Raw genomic sequence first — 17,112 nt, forward strand, 5'->3', positions numbered from 1 at the left:
CGTTCCCCATTCAAATTTTACATATTAAGATAAGGGACTATGGCGGCCATTCTCCAATTTCAAAATGCAGCATTCATCACCTTTATGACACAAGCTATGATTATATTTCGTTAGAAATCATTGGCCCGTATTCTGATAGCTGTTTAACTTAACCCTAGTCTAAGTGTGGTAATAAACTGCCATATTTAAACCTAGGTTTAAGTTTCGTATTCCGATAGCAAGGTTTAAGTTAACCCTGGTCTAAGTGTGGTAATAAATCATCAAAAAGTTAAACTCCCGCAGGGGGTAGTTTAAGCCTGGTTTAAATCCAACAAATCATAGCCAACAATTTTTTTAGAATTTATGCCTATATTGCATTTCAAGCTACTTCCTTAGTTTTTAACCGATTCTCATGAAATTTGGAACACACGTTGGTCTCAAGGTAAGGAGGCGTAAGATTTTTTTTTCTTTTTCGGAAAATTGTGTTGCCATGGTAACAGTACATTATGGGAAAAAATTTGCCGTTTAAAATACTTCATCAGTTTTCTACCAATTCTCAAGAAAGTTGGCTCACACATTGGTTTTGAGGTTCATGTAAAGATGTGCAAAAAACATTTTTGCATGTGTCGGAAATTGTGTTGCCATGGTAATGGTATATTATGGCAAAAATTATGTATAAATCTTGCTGTTCCAACTACTTCATCAATTTTTAACCAATCCTCATGAAATTTGACACAGACATTAGTCTTAATGTGAAGATGTGCAAAACATATTCTATGCCTATAGTATATTAAAAAAAATTGCGTTGCCATGGTAACAACATATTAAATAACGAAAATTAGGTGAAAAACTTGTGGTTTTAAATACTTTATAATATTTAAACCATTTCTCATGATACTTGGCACAGACATAAGTCTTGAGGTGAAGATTTGCAAGACACAATTTTGCATGTGTCGGAAATCGTGTTGCCATGGTAATGGTATATTATGGCAAAAATTGTGTAAAAATCTTGCAATTCCAACTACTTCCTCAGTTTTAACCAATTCTCATGAAATGTGGCACAAACATTAGTCTTGATGTGAAGATGCATGTGCAAAACACATTTTATGTCTTTATAAAAATCATGTTGCCATGGTAACAAATCAAATATCAAAAATTAGATGAAAATCTTGTGATTTGAACTACTTTATCAGTTTCTAACTGGTCAAATCTAAAAAAAAATTGGCACATACATTAATGTTGAGGTGAAGATGTCTAAGACATATTTTTGCCTGTATCAGAAATCGTGTTGCCATGGTAACAACATATTATATTACAAAAATAAGGTGAAAATCTTGTAGTTCGAACTCCTTCATCTTTTTTCAACCAATGCTCATGAAATTTGGCACACAAACTAGTCTTGAGTTGAAGATTTTGTCTGTATCAGAAATCGTGTTGCCAAGGTAATAACATATTATATAATGAAATTAGGTGAAAATCTTGTGGTTTGAACCCCTTTATTAGTTTTCAACCAATTCTTATAAAAGTTGGCTCACACATTGGTTTTGAGGTATAGAGATCTGCAAGACATATGTGGGAAAATGTGTTGCCATGGTAACAGCATATCATATCAATAAATGTGTAAACAGCATGATATGGATTGAACTACTTCTTCATTTTATGACATTGGCCTATATGCTCATGAAATTTAGGTTTTGGGCAAAAATAATCTGCAAGACACATTTTCTCATTTATCAAAATATGTGTTTATAAATATGGTAGCTACATACGTCAAAATAAGATTAAGACAATGGACTGGTCAATGCTAACTTTTGTTTGGCTACATAGAGAACTACATGTAGCTGTGGGCTTAGTTCTATTTTTTTTTTGGGGGGGGGGGGGGGCTATACCTCTACTCTAGATCTCGAACTACAGCCCCTAGCTTTAGATCTAAGCCTAGATCAAGATCATTTAGTCCTATAAATAATCCAATGCTAGATCCCTAGCCTACTTCCTTTTTCAGCCTTTCAGGCCTAACGTTAGATGAGTAGAGGTAGACTAGATCTATTCTAGCCTACATTTACTATTTTTAGATCTAGAATCTACATTGAGATAGAGTCTACAAGTCTCTAGATCTAGACCTTATACTATGTTCACCGATATTGATATAGTTCTAGATCTAGATAGGGTCTAACTTTAGTCTAAGTCATTAAGTCTAGATCTAGGCCTAGGTCAGAGATTTCTAGATCAAACAGTAGACTAGATCAGGCAGTCCTAACGTTAGGGCTACCGGCTAGGCTAGAATCTAGAATGAATAGAATAAAGCACAGACTAGGCTGCCTAGATCTACATTCTGTTATAAAATATAATCTAGGCCCTAGACCTAATCTAGGCCCTAGACCTAGTCTAGACTGAGCTGTTGGTATAGGGTTAGGAACTTTAGGCCCGTTTTCTTGTCCTGGAAACCTAGATCTAAACTAGTCTCCAAAATGTGTAAAATAAAAACTCCTCCAAACAAACAGATGGACCTAGTAAAAGTAACACTACAGTACCTAGTAGTATATTCTAGATCGTATATGTCTAACTGTTAGACTCTAGCCTAGGACCTAAATTAGACTTTAGGCGTAGTTGGCAAGCAATGCATAGCGATAGATCTAGCACTGTAGACAGGAATAATACCGTCGTTTCTGGGGATTAAAAGTTTCTGACATTTACTGTCATATCACATTGGTGACGGAGACCAGGCCAACGTAACGTTAGACTGTCCTAGTCTTAGGCTAGCGGAACAACCAAAATGCAGTCGGAGACTGAAGCTTTTGCAGTTTTGGTCTAAGTTTAGATCTATTCTAGACCTGGCTACATGTAGATCTAGATAGATCTATCCCTGCCTTAATGCTAAGCCAGGCTAAGTCCTGAATGTTCTAGGCCTAGACCAATACTAATATAGGTCTAACGTTAGATCTAGGGCCTAACTTAGGCCTATGTAGCTTCAGTCTCGGTTGCTCCACTACGGCACAAGACAGTAGACTAGTTACGTTTTGCTTCAGCCTCTGCTCAACTCAAGTTCAGGAAAGTAAAAAGTCAAAGCAATGTTAAATTATCCTCCAAACAGACAGATGTTAGTCGTAGATATTAGGCCTAGGCTAGATCTAGGCCTAATGTTAGACCCAAGACTATTCTCAAAAGTTACTCAAGTTTTCCCTTAGGTCTACTTCAACTAAAGTTAGTATAAAGATGTCTAACAAAAAGTTAGAGGAATCTATTCAATTTAGATTTTGACAAACAATACTTGAAAAGTAATAAATGGGACTGATACACAAATAACTGTGCAAGTCACTCGGTTTGAGATTGAAATGTTTTAGTAATTAACAAATATAAAGATAATTTGAATAAAAAAATCTTACCATATATGGGTGATGAATGTTTTTCTTTCACTACAATAGTTGTAATTAGTTTCCATAAAATCAAAACTTTTGAGAAAAAACAACTTTAGTGACATTTTTTTAAAACTTTGTTGCAGTCACCCCTGCAGCAGTAATTTACCCAAAAGTTGCTAGTTTTGGTCGAAAGAGGCTGATTATTTCCCAAAAAAATTAAACCCGGGTTTAACCCAGGTTTAGTTAAACCTGGCTATCAGAATACCAAAATAATTAAACTACACTTAGACCAGTGGTGAGGTTTAGAGGAGGTTGAGTTAAACCAGGGTTAACTTTAGACTAGGGTTGAATTAAACCTGCTATCAGAATACGGGCCATTAAGTTTAAACCATACTTTACACTTACGTCAAAATTAAGTATTTTTTATAGTAAAAATTCTGTCAAAATTATCTGTCCCCAGTTACAATGTACATACTACTTTGGGGTCCTATGGCAGCAATTTTTAATTTCAAAGTAAGGCATTTATCACCTTCTCGACCAATATGTGATGTATTTAGTTAGAAATCATGTTCAAGACATTATTTTACCTGTACATCACATAGTTACGTGCGTTTTTGGTTCTCATTCTGGTGAAAATTAGTTTCCCTATACGCATGTTACATAATTTAGTTAGGGCTTGTAGCGGCCATTTTGATAGTCAATATACAGTATGTATCACCTACATGGGAGAGGAAAGGCTATATTTCATTAAAAAAAACACGTTTTCAAACAATATTTTCCTTATACAACAGAATTATATGGATTCATAGTCAGGCAAATCCTAATTCTTTCAAAACTATTTGTCCCCATTTACATTGTAGATAATAGTGCAAGTGGCCAAGGGGCCATTTAGAATTTCACAATACAGCATTTGTCTCATGCATGACAAAGAAAATGATATGTTTCGCTAGAAAACATGTTTTTAGACAATATTTCACTCGTTGATTACAATTACATTCATTTTATTGTTCTTACTCTTGTGAACATTAGTTTCTTCATTCGCTTTGATTATAATACAAATAGGGCCTATGGCAGCCATTTTGAATGTCAAAATGCAGCATAATTACCGAAATGGCAAGGGAAATGATATGTCTCGTTAGAAATCATTGTTGTCAGACATTTTTACACCAATATTTCGCAATTGTTGGCATTTTATAGTCAAGCAAATTCAAATGTTGTGAAAACTATTTGTCCCCTTTTATATATTGTACACAGTATATGGGGTCTATGCCAGCCATTTTGAATATCATAATACAGCATTTATCATATTAGATAGTATACAAATGACATAGTTTTGTTAATAATCATGTTTTCAGACAGCAGTCCACTCGTAGGTCACAATCACATGCACTAATAGTGCACTTCTTTAAAAATATTTTTCTCCATTCACATTCTACATAATAGAGTATACAGGGGCTTATGACGGCCATTTTGAATATCAATAAAAATCAATATTTTGTCAAATATCGCTTTTCCAACGAGTATTTCACTTCTGCACAACAACTACATGTACATGCATTTTATGTGTGGGCAATTTTATGATTTACATGGGTAATTGGCATATTTTGGCGGCCATATTGGATTTTGCAAATTTGCGGAAAATGCTTAAGGTTACAAGAGTGGCATAATGCAGATTCGGAATCAGCACCCTCGAATTGACAAGAAACCATAAAAACATTGTATATCTAAAAAACAAGGTTCGACCCCTTCTCTATGGGGCCTATCCTGGACTATAAATATCCAGGAGCAAGACTGTTTAAAGTTTTATACATAAGTACTTTATAATCATAATAATTCACTCTATTTCTAACAGATTGTAATTTCAGAGAGTGCAACATATTCTGAACGTGGGTACCTCAAATGAGCAACGAGACCTTGATTGTACAAATGGCTGGAACACTGATTGGGTTTAGATTGTTTATAAACGTTGTTGGTCACGAATGCAGACCTGCCAACTCTTCAGATTTTATTTGGATTGTCCAAATTTCGGACTTTCAAAATGGTCAAATAGTCGCAAGTTCAGATGACCGAAATTTCATGCTAGGGAAAAAAATGGGTAAGGTGAAATAAATGTACAAGCCCACCTACATAGCACTAAAAACATGAAGTATGAAAGTCGTTTTTCATTGGCCTTAAAGCTGCTAAAGATCCACGAGCTGGCCCTCGGACCCCTGCAAGGCAATGGTTGTCTACGTTTTGCATTCCCAAAAGCTGGCAGGTACGAAAGTGTTTATTCAGTTCAAAGATATCATTGCTGTACTTCAACACGTTGAAAGACAGCCGTTCAGTACATGTCGATGTGATCATACACGCCCGATGCCATTAGATGGAGCAGATTTGCATAGCGTGGTTTGGCCGTGACCATGACAGTTACCTCTTTGAGGGTTCGTCCTGCCAAGATGTCTTCCATGTCTTTACCGTAATTGTGGCCGTTGTAGCCATCGAGGAGTATCGTGATTCCACCGGGCATCTTCTTGATCAACTTGCCGATTAGAGTCTCGTCGATTTCTTCCCATCCTACGTGGAATGACAAAATGCTTATATGTATAGATATATGGATATGATTTAAGGCAGGATTTATTTTTGTATATATATATATATATATATATATATATATACAGTGCGTCCCAAAAAAAACTATACACTTTTGAAATGGCTGCCAAATAAAAAGTATATCACTTTGGGGGGAAAGACTTACATACATGGAAGCCTATAAAGTCAACTTTAAAATGACACCAAAAAGTTGGAAAACTTTTCATGCTTGAGCGAGCACTGCCCACTAAAACAAAGGGTATGGAAATTAGGGTGGGCAGGAATTAGCCTTCCAATTTCTTTCAGTTTTTGAGATGCGAGTCCCTTGGAACTTGCAAAGTTGAGGATGTTTTGATAAATCAATGATCAAGCATTATCAATTTAGGTTTTTAGAGCAAATTTTAAGAATTATTAAATTGAAATTTAATGTATGAGTGAACATGAAATACAATTTTTCACTTTTTAAGTGGATCTCAGCAATGTGTTCATGGAAGTCAGAATATGGATAGGACTTAGGTGGGGGAAGTAGGTTGACGGGATATGGGTCAACAGAACACTTAACCCCCCCTCTCTCTCTCTACCCCTTTCACCCCTCCTGAGAGACTAGCCTTTGCTAGGGTGAGCAGGAATTAGCCTTAATTCCATTTTTTTTTTTTGAGGTGAGTCCTTTGGAACTTGCAAAGTTAAGGGTGTTATGCTAAATTACTGATAAATGGAGATCCGTTTTGGTTTCTTAAGCAAATTTCACGAGTTACTAAATTGAAATGTAATGCATGAGTAAACAGGAATTGTAATTTTAGTGTAGCATTTTTCGTTTATTATGTGGATCTTAGCAAGTGTGCTTGTGAGAGTCAGAGTAATGTGATGGTACCTGTTACATGCAAGGGGATGAGATAGGGTAAGACTGGGTTAAAGGGGCATTCTTCTTTGTGTTCTCTTACAAATTACATGTCATGTACTCACCCCGCCCTCCACCCCTTTCTTTCTCTTGGTTGGTATTTAAAACTTAAAATGCCAAGTGACTGATGGTTGATGGGTCTTTCTTTTCCATTGAATGATTTATTAAGAACTTGACTAATTATGATAATTTATGAAATCATTTATTGAAAAAGCTGAATGTTTGATTGATAATGTATTGAAAAAGGTGAATATTTGATTGATGACATTGATTGAGTTTATTTACTAACAGATTGTTGATTGAATGATTGATAGATAAAAGTTGATGATCTAATTTTCAGAATTTATTATCAAATTGACAGTCCGCTTTGCACTTAATGCGTACATGTAATAGCAATCAGTCTCAATCTCAACAGGAGGGGGGAGGGACGGACCTGTAGGAGGGAGGCTAAACGTTCTGTTGACCCTTTTCCCATCAGCTTACTTCACACACTGAAGTCATTTCTTACTCCTATTCTCCTGACTCCAATGAACACACTGCTGAGACCCACATTGTAAGTTAAAATGCTTCACTAAAGATTGCAATTCATGCTTACTCATGCATGGAATTTCAATTTGATAATTCATGAAATTTGCTCTAACAATTTAAATTGATAATGAATGACCATCAATTCATCAGAACACCCTCAAGTTTGCAAGTTCCAAGGGACTCGCCTCTCAAAAACTGAAAGAAACCGAAAGGCTAATTCCTGCCCACCCTAATTTTCATACCCTTTGTTTAAGCGGGTAGTGCTCACTCAAGCATGAATAGTTTTCCAACATTTTGGTGTAATTTGAAAGATGACTTTATCGGCTTTCCATATGTATAAGTCTTTCCCCCCAAAGTGATATACTTTTTATTTGGCAGCCATTTCAAAAGTGTATAGTTTTTTTTGGGACGCACTGTATATATATGCTGGTTGTGACTGTTGTAAAACTTTGAGGATAAGTTTGGTGGACAAAATGAAAGCTTAATGAATTGACTGGATCTCAAATAATTTTATATTACAATAATTAGATAGGCTTAGTCTATGAAGAAGCAATGGCAGCGTCATCATAATTATACACCCTTCATTGTGCTTTTAGTACCCTTTTCTTTTGGAAAATTAACAACTATTGGTAACGTAATTCTGGGACTGATATGACTAAATTGAGTCTTTCGAAATTATCTGAATAGGAAAATATCATCACCTCTTTATTTTTACAAGAATACTGTATAGCGTAAAAATATTAAATTAATATATGAATATTCCAGTAAAACCGATGTCTTGAAGATTTACCTGTAACTTGCATTGGGTAACTAATGTTCATTTAACGTCAACAGAATTTTCGTAGCCAATCGCATTTCGCATGCAGGCGGTGTTTTTTTTTTTACTCAATATCAGAGTAATACTGATATAAGGAAACAGTGCAAATCATTTGTAATGAAAGCTCCGCCTGAAGTGTTTTTTTCACTTAAGTCATGAATTTCTTATACGAGTAGGTACTTAATGTGTAAAGAATTTAAGGCATTTGATTTATCTTCCCATGGTTTAAATTTTAGTACTGAAAAGCAGCATGTATGTTTTGTAATTATATGTATCGAGTGTATGTAAGTAATGAGACATTTGCATTACAAATGATTGCAATTATTTTCATACCAGAGAACAGCTGATCCTTGATTGCAGCCTCGATCGTCTGGTTGGGTTTGATCTCACTGCATGATAACTCGAAGAGGAATTGCATCGCTGAGAGGCGGGAGGATCGGTTCTGCGTCGCCCAGTCATACGCAAGACTGTGACACAGTGATGTGCTCTCCCCAGGGCTGTCGTGCGACACGGCGATCCTCCGTAGTTGTTTCCTCTCGAGCTGTGCTGTGAAGATGTCGTGGCGAGAATTCTCGAGTGGAGATGGTGAGCTATGGTGTCCGTTCCGACGTCTGAGTAATGGGAAAAAGTCTTTTCCTCGGAGAGAGATGTTATCAAGGAATCTCTTAGGATCCGTGTATCGACGTTCCAGTATTCTATTCACTGTTGTTATGTATATAAAAAAATTATTACAGAGAAATTACATTAATTTCTTTATTTCGTTTTCCTCTCTATGCACTGTTGTTATGTATATAAGAATTTTATTACAGAGAAATTACATTCATTCCTTTATTTCGTTTTCCTCTCTAAGAATAATGTGATTAAAGAATCTTCCAGTATCGGCCGCACAGAACATTGCGCTAACACTGTACGTGCAAACAAAGGAGGGCCCTAGCCTGTTACAACCAGTAATCTCGCCGCGATGGCTAATGTCTAAGTAATGCATTTTTTACATCTGGGATCAAAGCTTGACATCACAATCTGTATATCATTATTCATTAACAATTCAGCTACTAACAACATGGGTAGAATGATCGCACAGAAGGCACATAAAGCACTGTTAGGGCGCCGTTAGGCGCGAGTGTTGTTAGGGGATTTGCGTTATGCGAAATCTATAATTTGTGCGTACTGATCTAAATTTAACTAAATATTTCAGCTATGATTATTTGCACATCCTACAAGTTTAAAATCTTGTCTAGGAAAGGGTAAAGGAATGTAAGTCATTACCATATAGGGCTACAAAAATGTCCTTATTATTAGTTTAAACATGAAATGAGAGCAAGTAGTAGTTATATATTTACTAATTTAATCTTTTAAGATATCGAATAAGCTTTAAAAAGACCAAGAACATTAGCCTATCATGATATTACGATGAGGATTCAGTACCAAAAGAAAATGCAATCCCACTTTTCATCAGTTTCTTTTGTTTGAAAATGCTCTTCACAGACTTCACTCATCATGCTCATGATAGAGTATTTGCCAATGATGATTATCATGCGATAAATTTCATCAGCTGTTATTCTTCTTTCTAAATGTAGGGTCTATTCTTAAAAATGTCTTCGAAAACCTTAAAATGATATATCTTGAAAGAAAAAAAAATCTTGTTGAAAAGGAGGATATCTTGGCACAAGTCAACATCCCCCGCTATATACCCATTAATAAAAGGATACTCCAGGCTGAAGAAAATAATACGGTATGAACAGTAAAGACAAGTGAAACAAACAAAACACTGACAAATTGATAAAAATTGAAAATGAATACAAACAATTATGCTATCTTAACATTTTGCATTAGGCCCTAATTCGGTGAATTTTATATTCATGTCTTCAGGAATATGCAATGAGGGTCTGTTGTATCATTAAAAATTAGGTTTATTTAAAAAATTTTGTCAACCCAGAATACTGCTTCTAAGATCATCATTCTGTTACTCGGGTGACATACACACATTTGAGACAACTACGAGTTCATTTCAATAAAATCAGAAAAAGGGGGAAAGAGCTAGAGCATAGGCGGATCCAGGGGGGCCGAGGGGCCCGGCCCCCCGCCCCTATTGGCGGAGCAAAAAAAATAAAAAAGGGGGAAAGAAAAAAAAAGAAAACGAAGGAAAAAGAGAGAAGAAAAAAATAAGGGGAATTGTAAAAGGAGGAAGACGAGTCAATAAAAAAAGATGAGGGGGGAGACTTGGAAAATAATAATAATAAAAAAACTCATGTCAACATATAAAATTTTCGCTCGCGCTTCGCGCTCGCATTGCATTTTATGTGATTTTCATATCTTGCTAAATATGAAGCTTAAAATATCAAATTTTGAAGTCAACATACCAAACATATTTCAGCTCGGAAATCGAGCTTTCATTATTTTGTTCGAATTACAAATGGAATTTTTGTTGAAATGTCTGTTTTATGGTCTTAATATTAACATTTTCTGCTCGCACTGCGCGCTCGCAAAATTTGATTTGTCAGGTACCTATTATTTTCTTGTATTCCATAAAGTCCTCAAGATATCCCTATTCAGGTCAGATTGTTAAAACGTATCAGCTAGGGCTGCACGCTAGCATTTTGATTGGTGAGTGATGCATATCTCAATATCACTTCTATAACAAATTACTTAAAATCCCTATTTCATGACAATTTATCAAAAAATTCCGGCTCGCGATTTTCGCTCCCATTAATTGTTGAAAATATATTAACTCATGCATCTTATTCATAATTACAAAAGGGCTTTAAATGTCCAGTTTTCAGGCAATAATATCAGATTTCGCGCTCTCGTTATGCTTATTAGATGAATATGTTATTTTAATAATCAAATTGTCCGCAAAGACGGATCCAGGGGGGGGTGCCGAGGGGCCTGCCCCCCCCCCCCCCCCTTATTGGCGGAGCAAACAAAATAAAAAAGGGGAAAGAAAGAAAAAAAAAAGAAAAAGGGAAAAGAGAGGAGAAAAAAGAAGGGGAAACATAAGGGGATGAAAACGAGTGAATAAAATGAGATGAGGGGAAGTTGGAAAATAATTAAAAAAAATATTTCATGTCACTATACAGTATAAAATTTTTGCTCGCGCTACGGGCTTGCATTGCCTTTCGAGTGATTTACATATCTTACTCAATATGGAGCTTAAACATCAAATTTTGAATTCATTATACAAAACACATTTCATCTCGGAAATCAAACTTTCATTATTTTGTTTGATTTACAAATTCATATTTAAAAAGTGCTCTGTAACAATTTATGTTTTATCTTCTGAAAATAAAAATTTTCTGCTCACGCTGCGCGCTCGCAAAATTAGATTTTTTAGGTACCTATTATATTCCTGTATTCCATAAAGTTCTCAAATATCACTATTTAGGTCAATTTGTCAAAACATAAGAGCTAGGGCTGTACGCTCACATTTTCATTGGTGGTTGGATATGTATATCTCAATATTGATTTTATAACGAACTACTTAAAATCCCAATTTCATGACAGTTTATCAAAAATTTCGGCTCGCGATTTGCGATGGCATTGATTATTGAAAATGAATTAACTCATGCATCCTATTCATAATTACAAACATGCTTTGAATGTCCGGTTTTCAGGCAATAATATTATCAGATTTCGCACTCTCATTGTGCTTATTAGATGAATATATTATTTTAATAATCAAATTGTCCCTTTTTCAGAATGAAATATCGACAAGTTTCATCTCTCGCTTAGGAAGAGAAATAGGAAGATAGTCATCATTTTCATATGATGACATAATATTCTTAGAATGTCCCTCTCCTATGTCAAAACTCAAAGTAATAATAATGAAACATATCAGATCTTTTTTAACTGTGATACATATCCACCTTACAATTTTCCTACAAAGTGCTTGAAAGAGAGAGCTTAAATTGACCCTTTTTTCAGATTGGAATGTCAATTATTTTAAGCTCGAGCTTCGCGCTCGCTTTATCGATTTTCATTATGAAAAAATTTAGAATGCCCAGATTCTAGGTCGAAATGAGAAACACGCGCACGCCTGTTTATTCAGATACGTGGCTTGTTCTATATTTAAATAATTATGAGCCTATATTATCTAGTTTCAGATCAGAATGTCAAAAAATTATTACATTATTAATGTAAGAAGATAGCAAATTATACCCACATTTTTTCATGATTTACAAAACATGAAGAGAGTGTCCCATTTTTAGGTTTGAAATCTCCATTTTTTTCCGCTCGCACTTCATGCTCGAATGATTATTGTTTGGTTATATATTTATACCTTTCATGATTACAAAAAGTACATAGAACGTTAATTTTTTAGGCCGGAACGTCAAAAAAATGTCCGGCTCGCGCTTCGCGCTCACATTATTTTATCATTGAAATATGTATCGTAACTGCAATCCATCTTTAACAGGTCCTTTTTTCGACAAGGCCAGAACGCATAAAAATTTCTGCGCGCGCTTCACGCTCGCAGTACTATATAGTTACATACGCATCTTGTTCAGGTTCACAAACATTGCCCAGAATAGTTCAATTTTCAGCACAAAAACCATGACATTTCCAAATTGTTTAGCTCGCACTTCACGCTCACACTATTTAAATAGGGCTTATGAAATGAATTACACATTTATGTTGTTTATAAGAATAAAGCTAAACAATTACTGTAAGGACATGGGCGCTTTGCCCCCCCCCAAAAAAAAATAAGGGTGAAATACAATATTATTTTCCAAATATTATGTCCAAATCTTATTGGCGGAGGCTGGATCCGCCCCTGCTATAGCCTTTTGTCAAGACCCTCGCGACTTGACTCTATCCTAGTAAAGTAGTGGCTGAAACGAGACTAGCGGCCTACGAAGACAACTGGCGATACCCGAGTGAACGCGCTAGCCGAACGACTTGTCGTGAGGGCCTTTTGGAACCTTTTCCGAGTCGGAATTGCTACCTGAGAGGTAGCGGCCAATAAGCGGACGCTTCTCGCATGACGTCAGCATATATTAAATATGCAAATATCGACTCTCGCAATCCATCATGGCTGCCTCCGAGTCCGAAGAATTATCGCTGAAAAGTACAGAAATTGCATTGCAAATGCTGAAAAAATATCAGCGTTCAAGGAACTACAACTGAGGGCGATTCTATCAGTCCTTCGAGGACACGATACGTTCGTAAGTCTCCCCACTGGATATGACAAAAGTGACATTTACCAGGCCATCCCGTTGTGCAAGGATTATCTTCGAAATCAGGTAGAAGGCACCAGAACCACCTTAGACTGCACACCTCTGACCGTCACTTGTTTCATGCACCAAAACTTGGAAACTTGCATAACAATGCTTGCATGCTGCAATGTAAATAAACTTCTCAGCACGTGAACTTTGCCTTTTCCGAGACGTTTAAACTATTTCTTTAACACTTACACAGCACTCACATTGTGAACTGTACGTAGTAAAAAAAACGTAATCCGCTGCTATTTACAAAAGGACTACACGCAAGACTAAAGAATGAAGTCGGATCGGTTCATTTTATACAGAGGGAAGATATATTCATTTCACTAAATATTTTTAGCTATGCTCGTTGAATCTTCCTTTGTTATTTTCATTTTTTTATCTAAAAGTATCTGCTAGATAACTTAAGTACCTTATTGGCACTTTTGAGCATCGTAAATAAAATATTATTTTCAATGTTTGCATTTTCTTACATGGCTTCATAATGAACGAACCACGATGGCAGGCAGTGTGAAGCTGCTGTTCTGATTGGTCAATATTCGGAGGGAGACTAAGTAGCATGCTCATGAATAATTAATAGCAAGCGGTGAAACCCAGGTTCCAAAAGACCCTCACGACAAGTCGTTCGGCTCGCGCGTTCACTCGGGTATCGCCAGTTATCTTCGTAGGCCGCTAGTGTCGTGTCAGCCACTACCTGACTAGGATAGAGCCAAGTCGCGAGGACCTTGACAAAAGGCTACCCCTGCTAGAGGATTTGGCATCATCGTTCCATTCATTGCATATTCATGGCCACATGCTGCGCAGTAATATCATTTGCAAAACACAGTGTTAAATTTTTAATATTCAAGAAATTTGTTATTTTTTATCAGATTTCGATGAAATTCTCAGCAATTTGCGCATCTAATTTTACTCAATTTATATTGTTGTATGGGCCCGAAATACCCCTTTAATTCGGTCGAGGTCTATTTCAAATTATTTGGTATAAGAAAGGGAGACAAGTTTTAAGGGAAAAAATATTCACTAACATCGTCATTATTGGTGCCCTTGGCACTGTTAGCGATTTGTATGAACATTATAGCGCCACTGTAAGCTTCTGCTGGACCGTTTGTTTATTAGGAATTCGGCTAAGCTTCTGTGAATTTATCGATACCGATAGGCCCCATGTTAGTGCTCTGTTAGTGAAAACAATGCGTCTAGGCGGTGGTCGCACGTGACAGATGTGACTGACCCTGCTGTCAGCGTTCTGTTACGCCAACACGGAGTTTTTGCAAACCTCTGGAACGCGAGATTAGGGTCCGGTAACACAAAAGTTAACGATTAATCATAGACTCGATTTTCAAAATTGATTGTACATTCCTCTGTTTTTAACCGATTTTCATGAAATTTGGCACTCACATTGGTCTTGAGGTGAAGATGTCTAAGACACATGTTTGTGTATCTTTCAGAAACCTTGTTGCCATGGTAACAGCACATTATATGGCAAAAATTTGGAAAAATTCTTACGATTCGAACTGCTTCATCAGTTTTCAATCAGTTCTCATGAAATTTGGCACACACATTGGCATTGAAGTGAAGATGTACAAGGCACTTTTTTGGGTGTTCAGAAATTGTGTTGCCATGGTAACAACATTATATGGCAAAATTTAGGTAAAAACCTTGCGATCTGAACTACTTCAGTTTTGTACCAATTATCATGAAATTTGGCTCACATATTGGCCTTGAGGTGAAGATGTGCAAGAACATTTTTTTGGTTGCATTTGTCAGACAGTGCATTGCCATGGTAACCACATATGATAGCCAGATATGCAGAAAACCTCATTGCGCATCAAACTTCTTCTCAGTTTTTCAGTCTGTGCTCAGAGAGAGTTGAAGTTCATGATGATGATATTACTCAAGGTGATGTTAGAAATGTAGATTCCAATGGTAACTCTAATTCTGAGAATGAGAGAGTTGAAGTTAATTGTGATGATGGTACTAACGTAGGCCTAGCCGTGCAATATCAAGGGATTTCATTTGTACTTTTACCACGCGTTTATCAAGCTAACCGTACGTTGTGGTTATATTTTGTAAATAAATCGTTTTCATTGTTATGTTGAATAGACAGAAATCAAGTTTAAAGACATTCCTGTATAGCACAATGCAAAATACTTTGACATATACTAACGCTCTGTGAAAGGTGATAGGGGCAAAGAAAAAGAATAACAAGAATATAAAAAAATTATTATGGAACCATTTATCGAAAACATACTAAGAAATTTATTTGGAGCTATTCGTGGTATAGAATTTTGTATTGTCATTACACGAAATATCAATGGATTTTGTTTTCGTACTTATACTTTGGGTTAATCAGGGTGACTGTACAATGTGTTAAACATATCTGATTTTGTGAAGGAATCTTTTTCAATGATATATTGAATGAACAAAATGAAGCTTATAGACATTCGTCTAAAGAATAGTAAAAAAAAATCAATTAAAATATAAATACAATTAGGTGTGTACTCGTGGCTGTGAAATAAGATTAAGGAAAAGAGAAAGAATAACATGAAAATGAAAATATTATGGAAAATTTTCTAAAACGTACTTAAAAACATACTTGGAACTATTTGTGTAGTTTTAGAGGGGGGGGGGGGTCTGATTTGACGTAAGAAATTTTTGAGAATCCAAAGAAAAAGACTTACTTTATTGTTATTACACTTTTATCAATGAGTTTTTTCGTACCTATGCTGTGGGTTAATCGAGGTAAAGGTACGTTGTGTTGATTTGTAATGAGTAATTTGTAATGAGTAATGTTAGAGGATCCAAGATACAGTTATTTTATTGTCATTACATTAAATATCAATGGATTTTATTCGTACTTTTACCGTGCGTTAATCAAGCTAACAGTACTTTGTGTTTATATTTTGTAAATAAATCGTTTCCATTGTTATGTTAATTAGACAGAAATCAAGTTTAAAGACATTCCTGTATAGATAATGCAAAACACTTTGAAATATACTACGGTCTCTGAAAGGAGATAAGGGAAAAGAAAAATAATAACAAGAATATGAAAATATTAAGGAACCATTTATCGAAAAACGTACTAAGAAAGATATTTTGAACTATTGCTGTTATAGAATTTTGTATTGTCATTACATTAAATATCAATGGATTCTGTTTTCGTACTTATACTGTGGGTTAATTAGGGTGACTTTACGTTCAGTTAAACATATCTAAGTTTTGTGAAGAAATTTTTTCATTATTAAGTTGAATAGACAGAAATCAAGTTTAAAGACATTAATGTATAGAATAATCCAAAATACTTAGAAATTTAAATACGTTAGGGTGTATACTTAAGGTCTGTGAACGGAGAACAGGGGAAGGAAAAAGAATAAGAACAATATCAAAATATTATGGAACCATTTATCTAAAAGTAATAAGAAAGTTATTTGGAACTATTCGTGTTATAAAATTTTGTATTGTCATTACACTAAATATCAATGGATTTTTTTTCGTACTTATACTGTGGATTAACTAAGGGGACTGTACGTTGTGTTGAACATATCTGATTTTGTGAAAGAATATTTTTCAATGATATATTGAATGAACAAAAATGAAGGTTCTAGACATTCCTCTAAAGAATAGTAAAAAAAATCCATTAAAAGATAAATACAATTAGGTGTATACTCGGGGCTGTCAAATAAGATTAGGGAGAAGAGAACACGAAAATGAAATTATTGTGGAAAATTTTACAAAAAAGTACTTAACAGC

The 17,112-nt window shown here is 35.4% G+C and overlaps 1 protein-coding gene across 1 annotated transcript in view; it reads right to left on the reverse strand.

Annotated features, from left to right (window-relative positions):
• Positions 1 to 3,390: 3,390 nt before the first annotated feature.
• The window catches only part of LOC129270626 (uncharacterized), a 28,250-nt gene continuing 14,528 nt past the window's right edge, over positions 3,391 to 17,112 (reverse strand). Inside the window, exons 12-13 of the mRNA XM_064100746.1 lie at positions 8,483 to 8,851; positions 3,391 to 5,891 (exon numbers count right to left, since the gene is read on the reverse strand). Of these exons, the coding sequence (XP_063956816.1) occupies positions 5,659 to 5,891; positions 8,483 to 8,851 (602 nt within the window). The 3' untranslated portion in view covers positions 3,391 to 5,658. The remainder of the gene's footprint in view (positions 5,892 to 8,482; positions 8,852 to 17,112) is intronic.

Source organism: Lytechinus pictus, chromosome 6 (genome assembly GCF_037042905.1).
Source record: "Lytechinus pictus isolate F3 Inbred chromosome 6, Lp3.0, whole genome shotgun sequence".
Lineage (NCBI taxonomy): Eukaryota > Metazoa > Echinodermata > Echinoidea > Temnopleuroida > Toxopneustidae > Lytechinus > Lytechinus pictus.